Source organism: Simochromis diagramma, unplaced genomic scaffold, assembly GCF_900408965.1.
Source record: "Simochromis diagramma unplaced genomic scaffold, fSimDia1.1 OVJJ01000545.1, whole genome shotgun sequence".
In the NCBI taxonomy this organism is placed as follows: Eukaryota; Metazoa; Chordata; class Actinopteri; order Cichliformes; family Cichlidae; genus Simochromis; species Simochromis diagramma.
Window position 1 is genome coordinate 5,446,394 of NW_024387371.1, and position 16,318 is coordinate 5,462,711.

At 36.5% G+C, this 16,318-nt stretch overlaps 1 protein-coding gene and 1 long non-coding RNA gene across 2 annotated transcripts; both read left to right on the forward strand.

Annotated features, from left to right (window-relative positions):
• Positions 1 to 698: 698 nt before the first annotated feature.
• LOC120718880 (immunoglobulin-like and fibronectin type III domain-containing protein 1) lies at positions 699 to 16,123 on the forward strand. The gene is made up of 20 exons (XM_040007607.1): positions 699 to 818; positions 1,812 to 2,016; positions 2,400 to 2,672; positions 2,782 to 3,042; positions 3,506 to 3,610; positions 4,646 to 4,768; positions 7,015 to 7,137; positions 7,293 to 7,409; positions 7,875 to 7,999; positions 9,316 to 9,457; positions 9,591 to 9,884; positions 10,121 to 10,417; positions 13,490 to 13,669; positions 13,806 to 13,934; positions 14,039 to 14,347; positions 14,625 to 14,710; positions 14,817 to 15,009; positions 15,104 to 15,400; positions 15,487 to 15,813; positions 15,917 to 16,123. The coding sequence occupies exons 1-20, from the start codon at positions 699 to 701 to the stop codon at positions 15,919 to 15,921; spliced, it is 3,711 nt and encodes a 1,236-aa protein (XP_039863541.1). The 3' UTR covers positions 15,922 to 16,123.
• LOC120718950 lies at positions 4,646 to 7,403 on the forward strand. Its single transcript, XR_005692598.1, has 3 exons — positions 4,646 to 4,768; positions 4,923 to 5,039; positions 7,015 to 7,403. It is a non-coding gene; the product is annotated as an uncharacterized LOC120718950 (long non-coding RNA).
• Positions 16,124 to 16,318: the final 195 nt, after the last annotated feature.

The following is a 16,318-nucleotide window of genomic DNA, read 5'->3' on the forward strand; positions in this document are numbered from 1 at the left end:
GTATTTAGTACTGATACTGTTTTTTTTCCCTCATGAATGTATCGATCTATAATGTATTTGTGTGTGAATTGACACATAAATGAATATTTCCAGATTCACAAAGTGTCTGTTGCAGAAACAGATACATACAAATGCTTTGCTGCAAACGAATATGGAAAAGCTGTCTGCACAACAACATTAACTGTGACTGAGGGTAAGTCTTGCCCATTAAATACTTTTAAAGATGATTCTGTACTTTCTATCGTTTAGTTTGCATTTGGGAGAGTTTTTCTATTGGTGGAGTGCTCTTGTAGATTTTAACATTTCTTATTATTTAAGCTTATAATGACAGACACTGAAAAACAAGACAAACACTGTAGGTCTAAGGGCCTAGTTCTGTAATTTTTTTATTACAAAAATGATATAGGACTCAATGTGTATTTAAACTGGTATTTATTTAAATAAAACTTGAATTTCATTTGCTGTTTTCAGCTTCAACAAATCCAGCAGATTTCAGAAAACTGCTGAAGAAGAGGTAAGAACTGTAACCTATTAAAATACTTTTTAAAAGAGGACATTTCTGCAGGAGTATATAAGGATTAATTTACTAACTGATCCTTTTTTTTGACAGTTGAATACATTACATTTAATATTTTCCTGTTATCTTCAGTAAAGTAGAGAGAGCAGATGGAGAATCTGATGAAAGGTTCTGGGATGCTATGTTAAAAGCTGACCGGAACGACTATGAGCGCATCTGTTCAGAATTTGGTGTTAAAGACTTACATTTGATTCTCAAGCAACTGGACGAAAAGAAGGAGAGATCACAAAATAAGAGGAAGGTATAAAAACACCCAACTCTCACACTGGATACGATATCTTAATCTCTAAAACTCAGAATTAATAAGTAAATTCTTGATGTGTCAGTCATGGAGTGCAATTATTATTTGACTCAGCTGCTGATGAAGCACTTTCTGAATACTCACCAAGCTCATACTGTGCATTGCAACAATATGTTGATAGTTCAAATGCAAATATGACATCAGCAGAATAACTATTAACTACACTCAATAGCCACTTTATTAGGTACCTTACTAGTATCAGGTTGGAGCCCATTGTACCCTCTGAATTATTCATGACATAGAATCAACAGCATGCTGCAGACATTCCTCAGAGATTATATAGCATTGGAGTTGCTGCACATTTTTTCGGGCTGGACACCCATGAAACAAATCTCCCATTCCACCACATCTCAAAGGTTGTCTATTGGATTGACATCAGGTGACTTTGGAGGCCATTTGAGTAAAGTGAATTCACTGTCATGTTCAAGAAACCAGGCTGAGATGATCCGTGCTTTGTGACAAAGCCTGTTATCCTGCTAGAAACAAATGTTAAAAGAGTGGTAAACATAAAGGTATGGACGTGGTAGGTTGTAGCATTTAAAGAATGGCTCATTTGTACTAAGAGCCCCAAAGTACACTAAGGAAATGCCCCCTTCACACCATTACACCATCACCACCTAAAATAGTAACCAACAATCCAGGTCAGAGATATCAATTTGCTGATCCCTGTACTGTGTGTAAGTACTGTAAGTAATATACAAAGCAGTGAATGAGTCAGAAATACGCTGGAGCTGTGATTTCAAAACAACTGAAAAATGTTGATAATTTTGACTTTCATTAAAAACGCATAATACATGCAATCATAAAGTTCCGTAGTCCTTGATGAACAAGTGCTTCCAGCACAGTGTACTTTTCAATTTTTATAGAAGTCGTATCATTATACCACATTGCTATTCATCATGACATGAAGGTTCTTTTTTTCTGTGTACCTAGCAGGATGATATAATTCCCTATGATGGAAATGAAACAGAGAAACACAGTCTAAAGAGTGTTGGAAGGACAACAAATTTCTCTATTGATGGCCTGATGCAAAAGGACACAGAGCTTTGTAAGGGGGATATTCAAGAGGCCAACCTTCGAAATGCAGGGCTGCCTCAAATGGATCCTGAAAAGTTCATACTCCCTGCAGAGTTTAAATGTAGGTTTAAAAACCAGCTATGGCTAGACCTGGAAAAAAAAAGACAGTCTTCAGAACATAAGCATTTGGGCATTTGCATATTGTTTTTGTTGTACATTCGACTTTAAATAAAATAATGTGCATATGCTAAAGCTTGTAAAAATTTACTGACTAGTCCATAAGCAGACAGTAGCCATTATATTTATCCAGTAACATAACTTTAACAGCTGACACTGAATGTACTGAAGCACACAATCATGTCCAAATAATAGTCTTGCTGTTCCAGTACTAAGTATACAATGTTCTCTACATTCTCTAATTGAATAGAAGATGACCAATACTGATGATACATATATTATATCAAAAAGAAAATCACATGAATATAATATTTTAATTTTTTGTAGTTTCCAAAGTCGACTTTGTGATCAAAATTCAAGAGATTAAAGCTGAAGAAAGGGAGGATGCTTTGTTTGAGTGTGTCCTGACACACCCGCTACCTAACATCACATGGATGGGCAAAGGCAACATCCTGGAGGATGGAGAAAAATATAATTTAACTATGTCAGACCACAAACTCATCCATAGGCTCCTCATCAAGGACTGCCAGATGCTGGACAAAGGCATCTATTCCGCTGTGGTTGGCAATACATCCTGCAATGCCTGGTTGGTTGTGGAAGGTATCACTGTATAACATTACCTTAACCATTGCTATTTTCATATTATCATCATTATTATTATTACTATTATTATTAGATAACTAATTACGTTGTGCTTCTAACTTTTAAGCTGACAGTAATCCTGCACCTGGTGGTGAGAGGAGACCCCGTAAAACTACTTTGGCTCGTGGAGCACGGACTGACATTGAGAAAGTGGCCCAAGAGCAGCAACGAAAAATACAAGGGGAGATGGAGAAGCTCTTGGCAGAAGTAAATGCAAAATACGGAGCAGTACATATAACCGACAAACTATCTTTAGAAGAACTGGCATTAGAAGAACTGACTTTAATCTTAAGCACAGGTGGAAAATACAGTAAAGTTACTGGACAAGGTAAAAACATGTATTTCTGACTCTGCCAGTACCCTCCCTGTCCTTTGGAGCAAAAACTCAACAAAATCTATTATCTCCTTAAAATTAACTCCATTAAACTGTCCTATCACTCCTATCAGTCCCATATTCTGTCTCACCCTTCACGTCTTACCAAAGCATTTCTACTACCCGCACTGCAGTGAATAGGCAGTGTGGCTAAAACTGTGCTGATGATAAAACATGCACGCTTACTGCTACTTATTTCAAAAGATTAACCGAGTGGATTAACTTGTGTCATTCCTGGCTAATATTTGGTTACCCAACTATAAGCCATCTTTTATTTTTCAGTGGCATTAAGTATGACATAGTTTCTTACTGGTACTGGTGCAGGCTGGAAATTAAATAAATCTTCTTTGAAAAACAAATATTTTTAAAAAAAGACTTTCGACTTTAAAAATCACCATTTTTTATTTCTAACTGGTAGGTGAAAATCAAGAAGATTATTCTGAGGAGACTAAGAACTTCACTGGACATGCAACTAAATCAAAATACCTAAAACAAAGTCGTGACTCAGAAATCGGAGTAATTGGTAAGATACATACAAAGCAGTACGTGTGTCCATTCCCTTATTATAGACAGAAAAGTCTAAATATGTAAATAAATATTTTGACCTTTAATCTATTTTTGTGTCTGTCCAGAGTCAACTGACAAATTTATGGATGCAGACCAGTCTCAAATGCTTACCATTAGTCAACAAGAGCTGGGGGAATCTGATAGAAACAATAACTCCACTGGGTCTGTCAAAAAACAAATGAAAAGAAAGAAAGTCCAATGGAAACAACAAACATCTGGTAAGGACTGAATGACTGCATGAAAATGTACTATATCTTATTCAAGATTATACTTATGTGTATTAGATATAAATATGTAGATATAAATTATAAAACACTTTTCAACTCCACTTAAGCACTCAAAGCACTTTATACAGCATGCCCCATTTACCTATTCCCACCCATTCATACAGGCACTTTTTCCTGCACCTGTTGTTTTGTACCTAACATTCACACACATTCATAATCTGATTAATACATCGGATGGCAACTTGGGGTTCAGTATGTTACCCATCATGCAGAGTGGAGCAGCCAGGAATCTAAGCATCAACTTTCCTCTTGAGCCACAGCAACCCCAATACACTGATGTACAGATGGAAAAACTGTTTATTGCTATATTATTGTCAGTTTTTGTGCAATATTGAATTACAAAATGCATTTTCTTTCATTTGTTTTTTTTAACAAAATGTAACCAATATATATGTGAGGCTTTTGTTTCAAACTCTTACAAAGTTTTGGGCCATTTCTATTTGCACTTGTAAATTATAGTCGTGAATTATTATTGTAAAACAGTTTAAGTTTAAGTGATATTGCACCATGAGAATTGCTGTCAAAGCTTCAAATGACACAGTTAGCATAGAAGCTTTATCTTCAATAGTGTAAAAATTCAGAAAGATGTCCCTTAGCACTTTTTAAATTAAAATTTTCTTAATTAATCAAAGAAAACAAAATGCAGCAGAGTTCAAAACTTAAAAATTCACTGGATAAAGTTGTGCATGTAATACCTGACACAGATCCAAAAGAACTAGCAAGTGAAAATGAATCAAGTCGCTATGATGAGGATGAAGACGCTACTGACCAGGACAAGCACACAATTTCTCCAAAGCAAGACCAAAAGCCAAAGGATGCACTCGATGGTAAGGGAGCACAATTAGTGTGGTATTGCAAGGGGAATTTGTATGATTCAATTTCCTCCATGAGGAAACTCAAGGATATATGTTTTGCTTAAAACCATATATGGTATGATTTTGAAAGAACTTTTCTAGCTGAGAGAAGATTTTTATTTTAAAGGTGAAAGTGCACGTCTGAAAGACGACATTAGGTGTGACGAGACTGAGGATGGCACTGAATCTTCAACACATATGAGGTGTAAAAGACACGCCCCTCCGATCGAAGATTTGGTGGTTGGTAAGTTGGAGACAAAATTCTTCTAAACCAGAAGGGTTTTTCTTTTTTGATGTTTTTTTTTTTTTTTTTTTTTTTTAATTAATTATCTGTTTAACTAAACTGATTAACACTTAAACATGTAAAATTCAATTAGCTGAATTATTCCACTTTATTTCTGTCTTATTAACACGGACATGACTACCTTCACCTGCATAAACATACCTGAACAACATTCTGCACTTGTTGATAGATAGTGAAAGAAACATTAAAGTTTCAGCTATTTATTTGTGGACGGTAAAGAAAAAAAAATAAAATAAAACTATTATATTAAACTAAAACTAAACTAAAATGATCTACAGATAGAAAAGACTTGTTGTTGTATGATTTTGCATTTATAATTTATTTCATCTACCAATATCCAAAATCCATTAAAGTGTATTGACTGGTGTCACACTTCATAATCTATGGGACAGTATTATCCTTCTTCGGAACAATTTGGCTCATCCTTAAGCATTTTCCAACATAAGAGCATAACTCTGATCCTTCAACCTCTTCTCTCAAGTTTATTCGCTTCAGGTAGTTATTATTTAGTCTTATCTCCAACTCAAGTAGTTTATCCAATAAAGTTTTATTCCTCATCTCTGGAATTCAAAGGCATCTAGCTGAGATACTTGTATCTCAGTTTGTGACACTCTTTCAGTGCAATATTTAATCTCCTTATTTATTTCTGCTTTGATTTCCATTTCCATCCACTTCTGAAGAAAAACTCAGACTTGTAGATATTCATTGTTAGCAGTACTGTGTATGAATCCAATATTTGGATCAATTGGAACTCTAAATGCTAGAGCCCAATCTATGAAGAATGCAATGAAGAAACAGTAACATTGGCACCATTTTACTAAGAAAAGCTCTGTGTGACGCAAAAACACTTAATAAACAAGACTATGAAAATCTCTCTCTTAGATGCCAGTATATTGATATATTAAATAACAAGAAGCACACCACTCTGCCAAGGCAGCTTACTCTCTGATCAGCATTTACTTTTAATGCAATATATATTTCGTATGTAGTCATTTAGTTTTCTTTGTTGTTTTTAAATGTACTTTAAGAAGTTTGTAATGTGGTAAAAATAAATAAATAAATAAATAAATAACATTTTGGAAAATATTCTCACTTTGCCCTTTAGATCAGCCTATTGACCTTGCAGTGGAAGTCGGAGTTTAATGTAAGATTATATTTTAAATCTCTATATTTTGCCCCTTACATATGTTTACAATATACACCATGATTGTAAGAAGTATATTTTATTAGTTATATGGCTTCTTGTCAATTTTTGACTAATAAATCACTAAATTAATCTTGAAGAACTTGGTGGATGCAAGTGAAATTTTAATGCAACATGATCCTACTCTAAAACTCGAACAAACAGAAAGAATGGTACTCGCGCACATAAATGCTACTAAAAACACAACCTCCTAGGCAAAGGTAAAAAAAAAAAAAAAAAAAAGGGATCATATAATCCAAACCTATATATAACCTCAGTTTACTTTAGAAATGTACATATTGCATACAGTTAAATCAAGAAAGTGGTAATAAGGAATATTTTAAGTATACTGGAATGCAGCAATAGGCTTGCATTATTTAGTAAGAAGCTAAAAATATTGCTTATATTGGAGTTTTCTCTGTGTCCAAGATATTATGCTGTATTCCCACAGCAGGGCGTTTCCGTGGGAGTAAAACTACACCGATAAATTAGATCAGTTGTTTAGTCATTTTAATTTTTTTTTTTATGTAACAGATCTGTATCTGGCCAAAAACAGGAAAGTCAAATTTCTTTTACCAAAAGAACACTCATTTAACAAGGTTTAAAAAAAAAAAAATTACACTAGACTGTTTAAAGGTTTAAATTGGACCAGTTACATTAAAACAAAATCAACATCAAAATTATTACTTAAAAATTCACTGGATAAAATTGTGCATGTAATACCTGACACAGATCCAAAAGAACTAGCAAGTGAAAATGAATCAAGTCGCTATGATGAGGATGAAGACGCTACTGACCAGGACAAGCACACAATTTCTCCAAAGCAAGACCAAAAGCCAAAGGATGCACTCGATGGTAAGGGAGCACAATTAGTGTGGTATTGCAAGGGGAATTTGTATGATTCAATTTCCTCCATGAGGAAACTCAAGGATATATGTTTTGCTTAAAACCATATATGGTATGATTTTGAAAGAACTTTTCTAGCTGAGAGAAGATTTTTGTTTTAAAAGGTGAAAGTGCACGTCTGAAAGACGACATTAGGTGTGACGAGACTGAGGATGAGACTGAATCTTCAACACATATGAGGCGTAAAACACACGCCCCTCAGATCGAAGATTTGGTGGTTGGTAAGTTGGAGACAAAATTCTTCTAAACCAGAAGGGTTTTTTTTTTGTTTTTTGATGTTTTTGTTTTTTTTAATTAATTATCTGTTTAACTAAACTGATTAACACTTAAACATGTAAAATTCAATTAGCTGAATTATTCCACTTTATTTCTGTCTTATTAACACGGACATGACTACCTTCACCTGCATAAACATACCTGAACAACATTCTGCACTTGTTGATAGATAGTGAAAGAAACATTAAAGTTTCAGCTATTTATTTGTGGACGGTAAAGAAAAAATAAAATAAAACTATATTAAACTAAAACTAAACTAAAATGATCTACAGATAGAAAAGACTTGTTGTTGTAAGATTATACATTTATAATTTATTTCATCTACCAATATCCAAAATCCATTAAAGTGTATTGACTGGTGTCACACTTCATGTCCAAGATTTTCCAAAAATCATTTTAACTGTTCTCAGATCCAGGGGTTCAGTTCATCTGTGGTTTGACTGATGTCAGTGCGATCATCAATGAGATCGCTGAGTTAACATGTAAGCTTAGCAGTGAAGACTGTGAAGGAGCCTGGTTCAGAGATGGCAAACAGGTTAGTCAAACAAACATATACACGTTATATTTCTGTTCTGGTACAGTTCTGTGTTCACCCACACACCCAAGTTACTGTGACAGTGAATCAATAAATTTTCAAACCATGCCTAACGAATTCATAACTGAGAAAAAAAAAAGAAAACAGGTCCATTGTCACAGCAACAAAATAATTTTTTTTTTTTTTTTAAAGTAGCATTAGGGTCATATGTATTTGGACAGTTACATTTTCTTTTGGCAAACACTGTGATTGTCCTGAGACTTGTGGTTTAGTTCTTTAGAATTCTGAGATACTGTCCTTGTGTTCACATTCTTGAGAGCCTCTGAGTTTATATTTATATTTAAAGTTCTTGGTTCTTGTTCATCCCTGTTAGAGCCCCTTCTTTTCCAGTCTGTTCTAGTCTTTTCTCTGTCTGCAAGCTCTCTCTTGCAACAAACTGACTAACAAAATGCTGTGCATTGAAGTGCAAACTTTTAGCTTTGCCTATAGCCTTTATAGAGGATCAAAGATATTTGGACAATTCACCAACAAGCGGTTTCATAGCCAGATGGAGCTTGTTCCTACATTTTCTGTGACAAATTAAGCATATAAAATATCTGGAGTTGATTTCAAGTGTTAAAGTTGCATTTGACAGGTGCAACAAGGTGCAAACCGCTGGTTACGCTGAAGAACAAGAACACCAGATAAGACTAAAAACATCTAAAAGAGTTTAGGTGGGAAACACAGCTTTTGGTGATACCCCTCTAGACTTCAAGATAGGATGGGATATTTATCCAACTATTCTTATATTTTTACCTGTGGTAGTTAATTTTGAGTATCTGAAATAAGCTGACTATATATAAAAACAGTAATTCCAAAACATAATGCAACATTTTGCTGAACCTCTTAAATTAATGGTGGAAGTCTCTACTTAAATTACATCTTGATTTAAAATCTACTTTGGTGGTGTACAGAGGCAAAATTACAAACACTGTCAGTGTCCAAATTCTCATGGACCTAACTGTATGCAAATGTAGCACTCTGTCATTCCTCGCTAACGTTTGATTCCTTATTGATGTATTTTAAATTTTTTAAAAGCTCAAAACTGACATTTAATAAATAAAGTGTGTCATTACTGATGTCTGAAAATCATCACTGGTTTCACTGAACAGCTGTTCATCTTTAATTTACTTCAAATCTTTTGCCAGTGTTCAAGTACTTTGGGCCCATGTGGGAGACACACACAGCTGGACAAGAAGCCCCCTTTGAAAACCTAATTTTTAAACAGGTTTTGCTTCATTTCTTTACTTTTAACTGTTTGCTCTTTTTCCTATCAGATATTCCAAGATGAAAGTTTCTCCATAACTAAAGATGGGCCAATTCATAAATTGGTCATAAGCAAGTGCACGGAAGAGCACTCTGGAAAATACCGTTTTGAGGCAGATGGCCGTAAAACAGAGGCAATGATAAATGTCAAAGGTTTGAGAACTGCTCATTAAAGCATGACATTTTGCAAACTTTAAATGGAAAATGTACAGCCATACTAATAAAGAAATGTTGAAGCAGATCACGGATAACATAATACTTCTCCAACTCCTAAAAACTTCTTTAGATCCTCCCAGGTTTGACCTTGAAGACCTCAGTGCTTTTACTGAGCCAAAGACAGTTAAAGTGGGGCACAATGCCATCTTCAAATTGCATTTTCTTGGACACAAACCCATAAAGATTCAGTGGTTCAGAGAAGGAGAAGAGCTCCAAGATGACAACAATACAAGGATAGAAAAATCTGCAAGCCACAGCCGGTTGCTTTTGAGCAGATGCCAGAGGAAACACACAGGAGAGATCAAGATCAAGCTAAAAAATGAACACGGCTTCACTGAGGCACTCTCACGGCTTATTGTGCTTGGTGAGTGAATTATGGACAATGCAGAAGCTGAACAGATAAATATAGGTTTCAAACAACAGTAAAAATCTCGACTGACATACCCTCATAATATATTTGACAACTGATTTGAAAACTTGTGCAAAGTTGTTTTTCTGTTAAAAAGTCCTGTGATTATTAGTTCTACGTAAATACTGTCTCTATTATGAACATTGTAAATGTATTTCCATACTTTCTATAAAACTTTATTGCTGTTTCAGACAAACCAACCCCACCTCTGGGTCCTGCAGAGGTAACAGAGAGCTCAGCTACATGTATTGAATTTAGATGGCGCCCTCCAAAGGATGATGGTGGCTCCCCAGTGATTAACTACATAATGGAGCGTCAGCAAGTGAGGCGAAACACCTGGAAGAAAATAGGGGAAATACCAGGTGTGTCCAGTTACCGAGACGCAGGCGTAGAGCGAGGGCGGAAATACTGTTACCGCATCCGAGCAGTGACTGCAGAAGGCACAAGCGAAGTTATGGAAACTGAGGAAATGCAAGCTGGCACACTTGGTAAGCAAAGCTGACTACTCACCAAGCTCAATCACACAGAAATAACAGAATACAAACTTCATATATTGTTTTTTATTGTGGGATTCATTTGTCTTCAACAGAAAAGGAAGCTTTTCATTATGAAATGCCAAATAGACGACCTTGTACCTTGTGACTGCTCACTGTCACCAGTTTTCAAAAAGGTTTAAAAATCTGCCAGTCAAAACTTCAGGTTGCTGACATACAGTTAACAGCCAAATGTGATCTCCCAATCAGTTTACTTGTAAGATATATACAGTGTATATGTGATGATGGCACACAGGCTACAAAGTGGGTGGACTACACAGTGGGTAACTATAAAACTGTTAAAACAAGCATTCTCTCTCTTATAGCTCACAGCTAAAACATAACACACACAAACCACTGCACAGCATAATGCAAAGAAAGTACTTACTGTTTGCAGATCTGCTTGAAAAAATACTTCAAAGTGTCCCTCTGGACCATCTGTCTGTACAGCTTTGCAGAAATGCTGGCTAGACTTGTCATTTTTGACAAGCCTGAAATGGTCCTCACCTGAATCCAGTTATTCTCACCAGCTGTTAAAACTAAGCATTTCTTTTTAATTTATAAAACATGATCCTGGCAGTGTAGCCCCATGACCAGCCTTTTCAGATTCAAACTCAAATTCATTTCCACCTTCTAGACCAGGGGCAGGGAATTCCAAGCCCCGAGAGCCGATGTCCTACAGGTTTTAGATGTGTCCTTGATCCAACACAGCTGATTTAAATAGCTAAATTACCTCCTCAACATGTCTTGAAGTTCTCCAGAGGCCTGGTAAAGAACTAATCATTTGATTCAGGCGTGTTGACCCAGGGTGAGTTCTAAAACCTGCAGGACACCGGCTCTTGTGGCCTGGAGTTCCCTACCACTGCTCTACACTGACAGTACACTGTTTATGCTCTCTTTTTTCTAGATGCTGTAAAGTTGGTATGAAGGTGGAATTTAGTTAATAAATCTAAGCATCATCTGCTAAAACTCATCTACAATTCTCTGCTATACTTGATCTAACCTTACTCTGGCCATGAAACCGACCATGACACCACAGCCATGGTGCACCAGTCACACACTTTTCCTTACTTTAAATTCACTACACTGCAAAGTATTTTCATACAACCTTTAAAATAACACTTAGTCTGTCTCAATTTGATTTGCAGCATTTCACAATATTAAAAAAAATCCCATGTACTGACCCAAATATCTGATATAAAAACATGACTTAAATGTAAGCTTTACATTTCCAGTTTATACAATACCACTGAGCAGTCCTTACCTTTAATCTAACCTCTCTTCTTTCTCTCCTGTCCAGTCTTTCTTATCTTTCTCCATCTCTGAGTGAAGTTAGCTCTCTTTCTTTTCTCTCCCTGTGAAATACAGCAGCCGGACCTTTAGCTAGCAACACACTTTGTTGCTAAACTGCACACAAACAGTTTGTGTGTTTCCTTAGCTTACAGAAACGCTGCATTTGAATTTACCTCCGTCACTCCCTCTATGCTCGCTGATCTTCTGGAGGGCGAGTTAGATGCTTAAGGACCGCAACTTACGGACACCTGCAGTAGTTCCGATGTTTTCACACACAAAAAAGAAAGAAAAATATCCTGACTTTGGCACACGTCATATCTCTTTACGCTACATCCTCTGGTGATTAATAAACAAACTGCCATTGATGTGTTTCTGTTACATGTTTCTGTTTTTACTCTGAAATCGGTTTGATGTTTTTTCGAAATAACAACTCGATCCAAATGCTTTAAAACAAAAGTAACGAGCCTGTTTTGAAAATGTAAGGAGTACAAAGTACAGACACTTAAAAAATGTAGGGAGTTAAAGTAACAAAAAAAACCCTACTCAAGTAAAGCACAGATACCTGAAAATTGTACCTAGTACAGTAACGAAGTATTTGTACTTCTTTACTCCCACCTATGGACTTAAGCTCGCCTGTTTTCTGTATTTCATAGAGGAATTTTAATGACACATGAAGTTATAGCTTAGGCTTTAGCTTAAAACGGATAGCTAAACAAGCATCTGTTTTATCAGTTTCCGGTCCTAAAAGACTCAAGTTTATACTAGTGGAACAATTTAGTGGCATACGTAGCTTGTATCAATGCAAATGATTTTATAGTTAATTATAGAAAATACAGGCATGGGTACATATAACCAGCCACAACAAATTTTACCAGTGAATTTGTCTCTGTGTGCCTGGAATGGAGGCTTGTTTTCCGTCAGAGCAGCCTGGAAAACGCAGGTGTTACCACTGATAACACTAATGACTCTTCGCCTACAGTGTAACAACGAGCTAACAGGACCCTGAAACTGATGCAGCTAATCTAAGCAGCAAACGTCATTATTTAGATCTGCTCTGCCTCTCTGTGGCATGTCCAAAATATGGTTCAAAATGCATCAACCGGTAGGAAAGCGGCGTTACTGCCCCCTACTGTGCTTTACTGGCCATATTCTCCTTTCTTAATGAATCAAGTGATGCGCAGTAAACAACTACTCTTTTCATTATTAACCATTACTTATGTCTAGGAGGATATGTAGTTGGCTCAGATTACCTGTTTGTGTGTCTGTTTGTTAGTGGTATTACTGAAAAAGTTATGAGGTTTCCATGAAATTTTTACCAGTGATGGGGCTTGGCACAACTTAACTATCTGGATTACAGTCCACATCCAGGAATTTTTGGGACAGTTTACCACAGAGAGAGAAACCTAGATAGGATGATATACATATACTGCATTATGAAAATAAGAGACCTTTTTAGCCTTGGAGGAGGTGTGAAGCCTGGTGTTGTAAATGAAATTAACTTATCAATTATCAGTTTAGATGATAATCATTTCAGCATAGTACACGTTGATAAATGAACATACATAGCTAAAACATTAATGTTTATATGTGCACTTATTGTTTTATCTACATAAATTACAGTGCTCTGATTCAAGGCTGCTTCTTCATTTTGGTCTCAAGTAACAAAAAAAGCCTTTTTTATTTTCTGATTGTAACCATTACCAGCACAATCTATTTCGTTTCTGCATTTTTCAGCCTTCCCTGGCCCCCCAGCACCTCCAAAAGTGGCCAGCGCTTTTGATGACTGTATAAATCTTTCATGGGCTCCTCCAAGTAACACGGGAGGTTCACGTATCTTGGGCTATATTTTGGAGAAACGAAAGAAGGGAAGTAATCTCTGGTCTGTTGTCAATGCCAATGATGAGCTCATAAAAGGTGCGTATTTTTTTTAACTTACCTCAGTTTAATCTGATGGACCTGATGACATTAGAGCATAACAGGACTCTTTTTTTTGCTGTTGTTTTTCTCCCTTCCTCTCTTTCTGTCTTTCTCCATGTAAACTCTTTTGTAGAAAAGAAATATGCAGTGAAGGATGTTGTTGCGGGTATGGAATATGAATTCAGAGTTACTGCCATAAATCTCTCAGGAGCAGGTGAATTTAGCAGCCCTTCAGAGTTTGTTTTTGCACGAGATCCTAAGAGTAAGTGTTGCAACTGTTCTACATGAAACAAAAGACTAAAAAAAAATGTATTAACAAGTATCGCTTAGTCAAAACTTAAATATCTGATGTTTGAACTACACCAGAGCCTCCTGGTAAAGTTACAGGCCTTAAGGTGACAGAAACCTCCTACAACCACTTGGTCCTAACTTGGACAAAACCAGAAGATAAACCAGGCATACAGGATGAAGCAAGAGGGTATTTTGTTGAGATTCGGCAGGCAGATTGCATCGAATGGTCCCGCTGTAATAGTACCCCCATCATCATGACTTCCTTCAGTGTGAAGGGCCTGAAATCCATGGACATGTACTGGGTAAGAGTGATTGCCATTAATGATGGAGGAGAGAGTGAGCCCGAGGAGCTGCCCAACTATGTACTGGCAATGCCTTCACCAGGTATGTCAACAAGTCTTAGATATTTCAGATTCTGTTGGTTTGTTGCTGCTAAGAATGATTTTTTTTTTTGTTTTGTTTTAAATAAAACTTTTTACCCTCCTCCCCCAGAAAATTCACTCTTTCCTGGTAGAATACAACATTTCTGTGATGATTTATCTTTTCTTATATAGTTTTAATCCATTCCAATTACGAACAATGATAAATTACAATATGGTACAAAACCTTTTTTTTTGTTTTTTATTTATTTATTTATTTATTTATTTTGTCACCACTACAGTGAGGCCAAGATTCACAAACAACAAGATGAAGAGTTTCTTTGTTGTGCGGGCAGGAAACTCTGTCAGGATCACAGTCAATTTTGAGGTGAGAATTATATTTCAGTTTTAAAATCAGGCAAACCATGGTTTCGCAAAACGAAACGGGTGAGGCAATAAAAGAAAACGTTGAAGATATTCCTTTTTTTAAACAGGCTTCTCCTCGGCCAGCAATTATCTGGCTAAAGGATAATGTGCCAGTTACAAAGCGGATCACAATCAGTAACTCTGATGGCTCCTCCCAGTTGCTGATTCCTTCTTCTGAGCGCTCTGATTCCGGCATCTACTCCATTTTGGTGAAAAATCTCGTAGGGCAGGAAACATTAAGTGTAGAAGTCAGGGTCACAGGTAAAATAAAACTATAATTGTATACTCGTTTTCTTTTGCAACATCTTTTTGTAACAAAAGCTGATGGATCTGATGAAAGTAAAACTGTTCGCAGATGATCCAAAACCGCCTGGACCAGTAGAACTGGAAGAAAATGTGCCTGGTACTGTGACAGTAATCTGGGAACCTTCTCCTGATGAGAAGCGTGATGACCGTCTCCACTACACCGTGTCCAAACTGGACTCTACCAAGCGTTCGTGGGTCACAGTGGCTGACAGGCTCTTCAATAACAAGTTCACAGTCTGCAATATCATGCATGGAAGGGAATATCATTTCCGGGTCTATGCCAAAAATGACATGGGCATATCTGCACCCTCTGAGTCACCAACCTGGGGGGTGGAGAAGAAGAAAGGTGTGTTTGTCATCTCAAACAATCAAAAAGTCCAAATACTCACTTTTTAAGAAAAAAATGATCATACTGTGTCTGCTCTTTCATAGAAAAGTTTCTAGTAAGTGTACCAACCATGAAGGACTGTGATTTGCGGTGTGCCCCATCCTTCATTGTTCCACTGAAGCTGCACACTGCACCCAAAGGTTATGAATGCTATATGAGCTGTGCAGTGAAAGGAAACCCCAAACCTCGCATAACATGGTATCGAAATCACATCAGTCTAAACACTAATACCAACTATTACATCTCCAACACCTGTGGAGTTTGCACCATGTTAATCCTCCGTGTGGGTCCCAAAGACATGGGAGAGTACAGCGTCATTGCAGAGAACAGCTTGGGACGAGCCGAATGCTCCACCATCCTTAATGTCAGAGGTGAGAAGAAAATATACTGGCTGTATTTACAGTGAGGGTTAGTTGGGGGGGGGGGGGGGTGATAGTAAAGGTCAATAAATCTGTATCTCTTTCTCTCACACAGAGTGAAGACTTGGAAGATGCCAGTACTGTGTGAGCAACATTTATTTGAAAGATCAGCTGTGTAGCACAGGATGATTGGCAAGATTGTGCTCTTGTTTATTGAATTGGTACTAAAATAAAATAAATAAATACATTTAAAAAATAATTACATTTGTTTATGGTGCGACAAGGTTTCCTGTTTGTTTTTGGTCATGATTTAAAGAGTCTTGGTTGAGCCCTTAATCCAGTAACCTGCAGAATACCCATCACATATTAGATCAGTTGATGAATCATCTGAACAAATACTTGAGAGTTATTTGTAAAGATGGCTATAATTTATTGCAGGCATACACTTTAAATACTACAGCAGTGGTACAATCAGAATGTTTGTCAAAAAGCCCCGCAAAGAAATGTGTATTGTATT

Coding starts and splice junctions, on each gene's coding strand:
- LOC120718880 (XM_040007607.1), top strand. CDS start 699: ATGTTAAAAGCTGACCGGAACGACTATGAGCGCATCTGTTCAGAATTT. Junction 3,611..4,645: donor CTCAGAAATCGGAGTAATTG/GTAAGATACATA, acceptor TACCTGACACAG/ATCCAAAAGAACTAGCAAGT. Junction 9,458..9,590: donor GGCAATGATAAATGTCAAAG/GTTTGAGAACTG, acceptor AAACTTCTTTAG/ATCCTCCCAGGTTTGACCTT.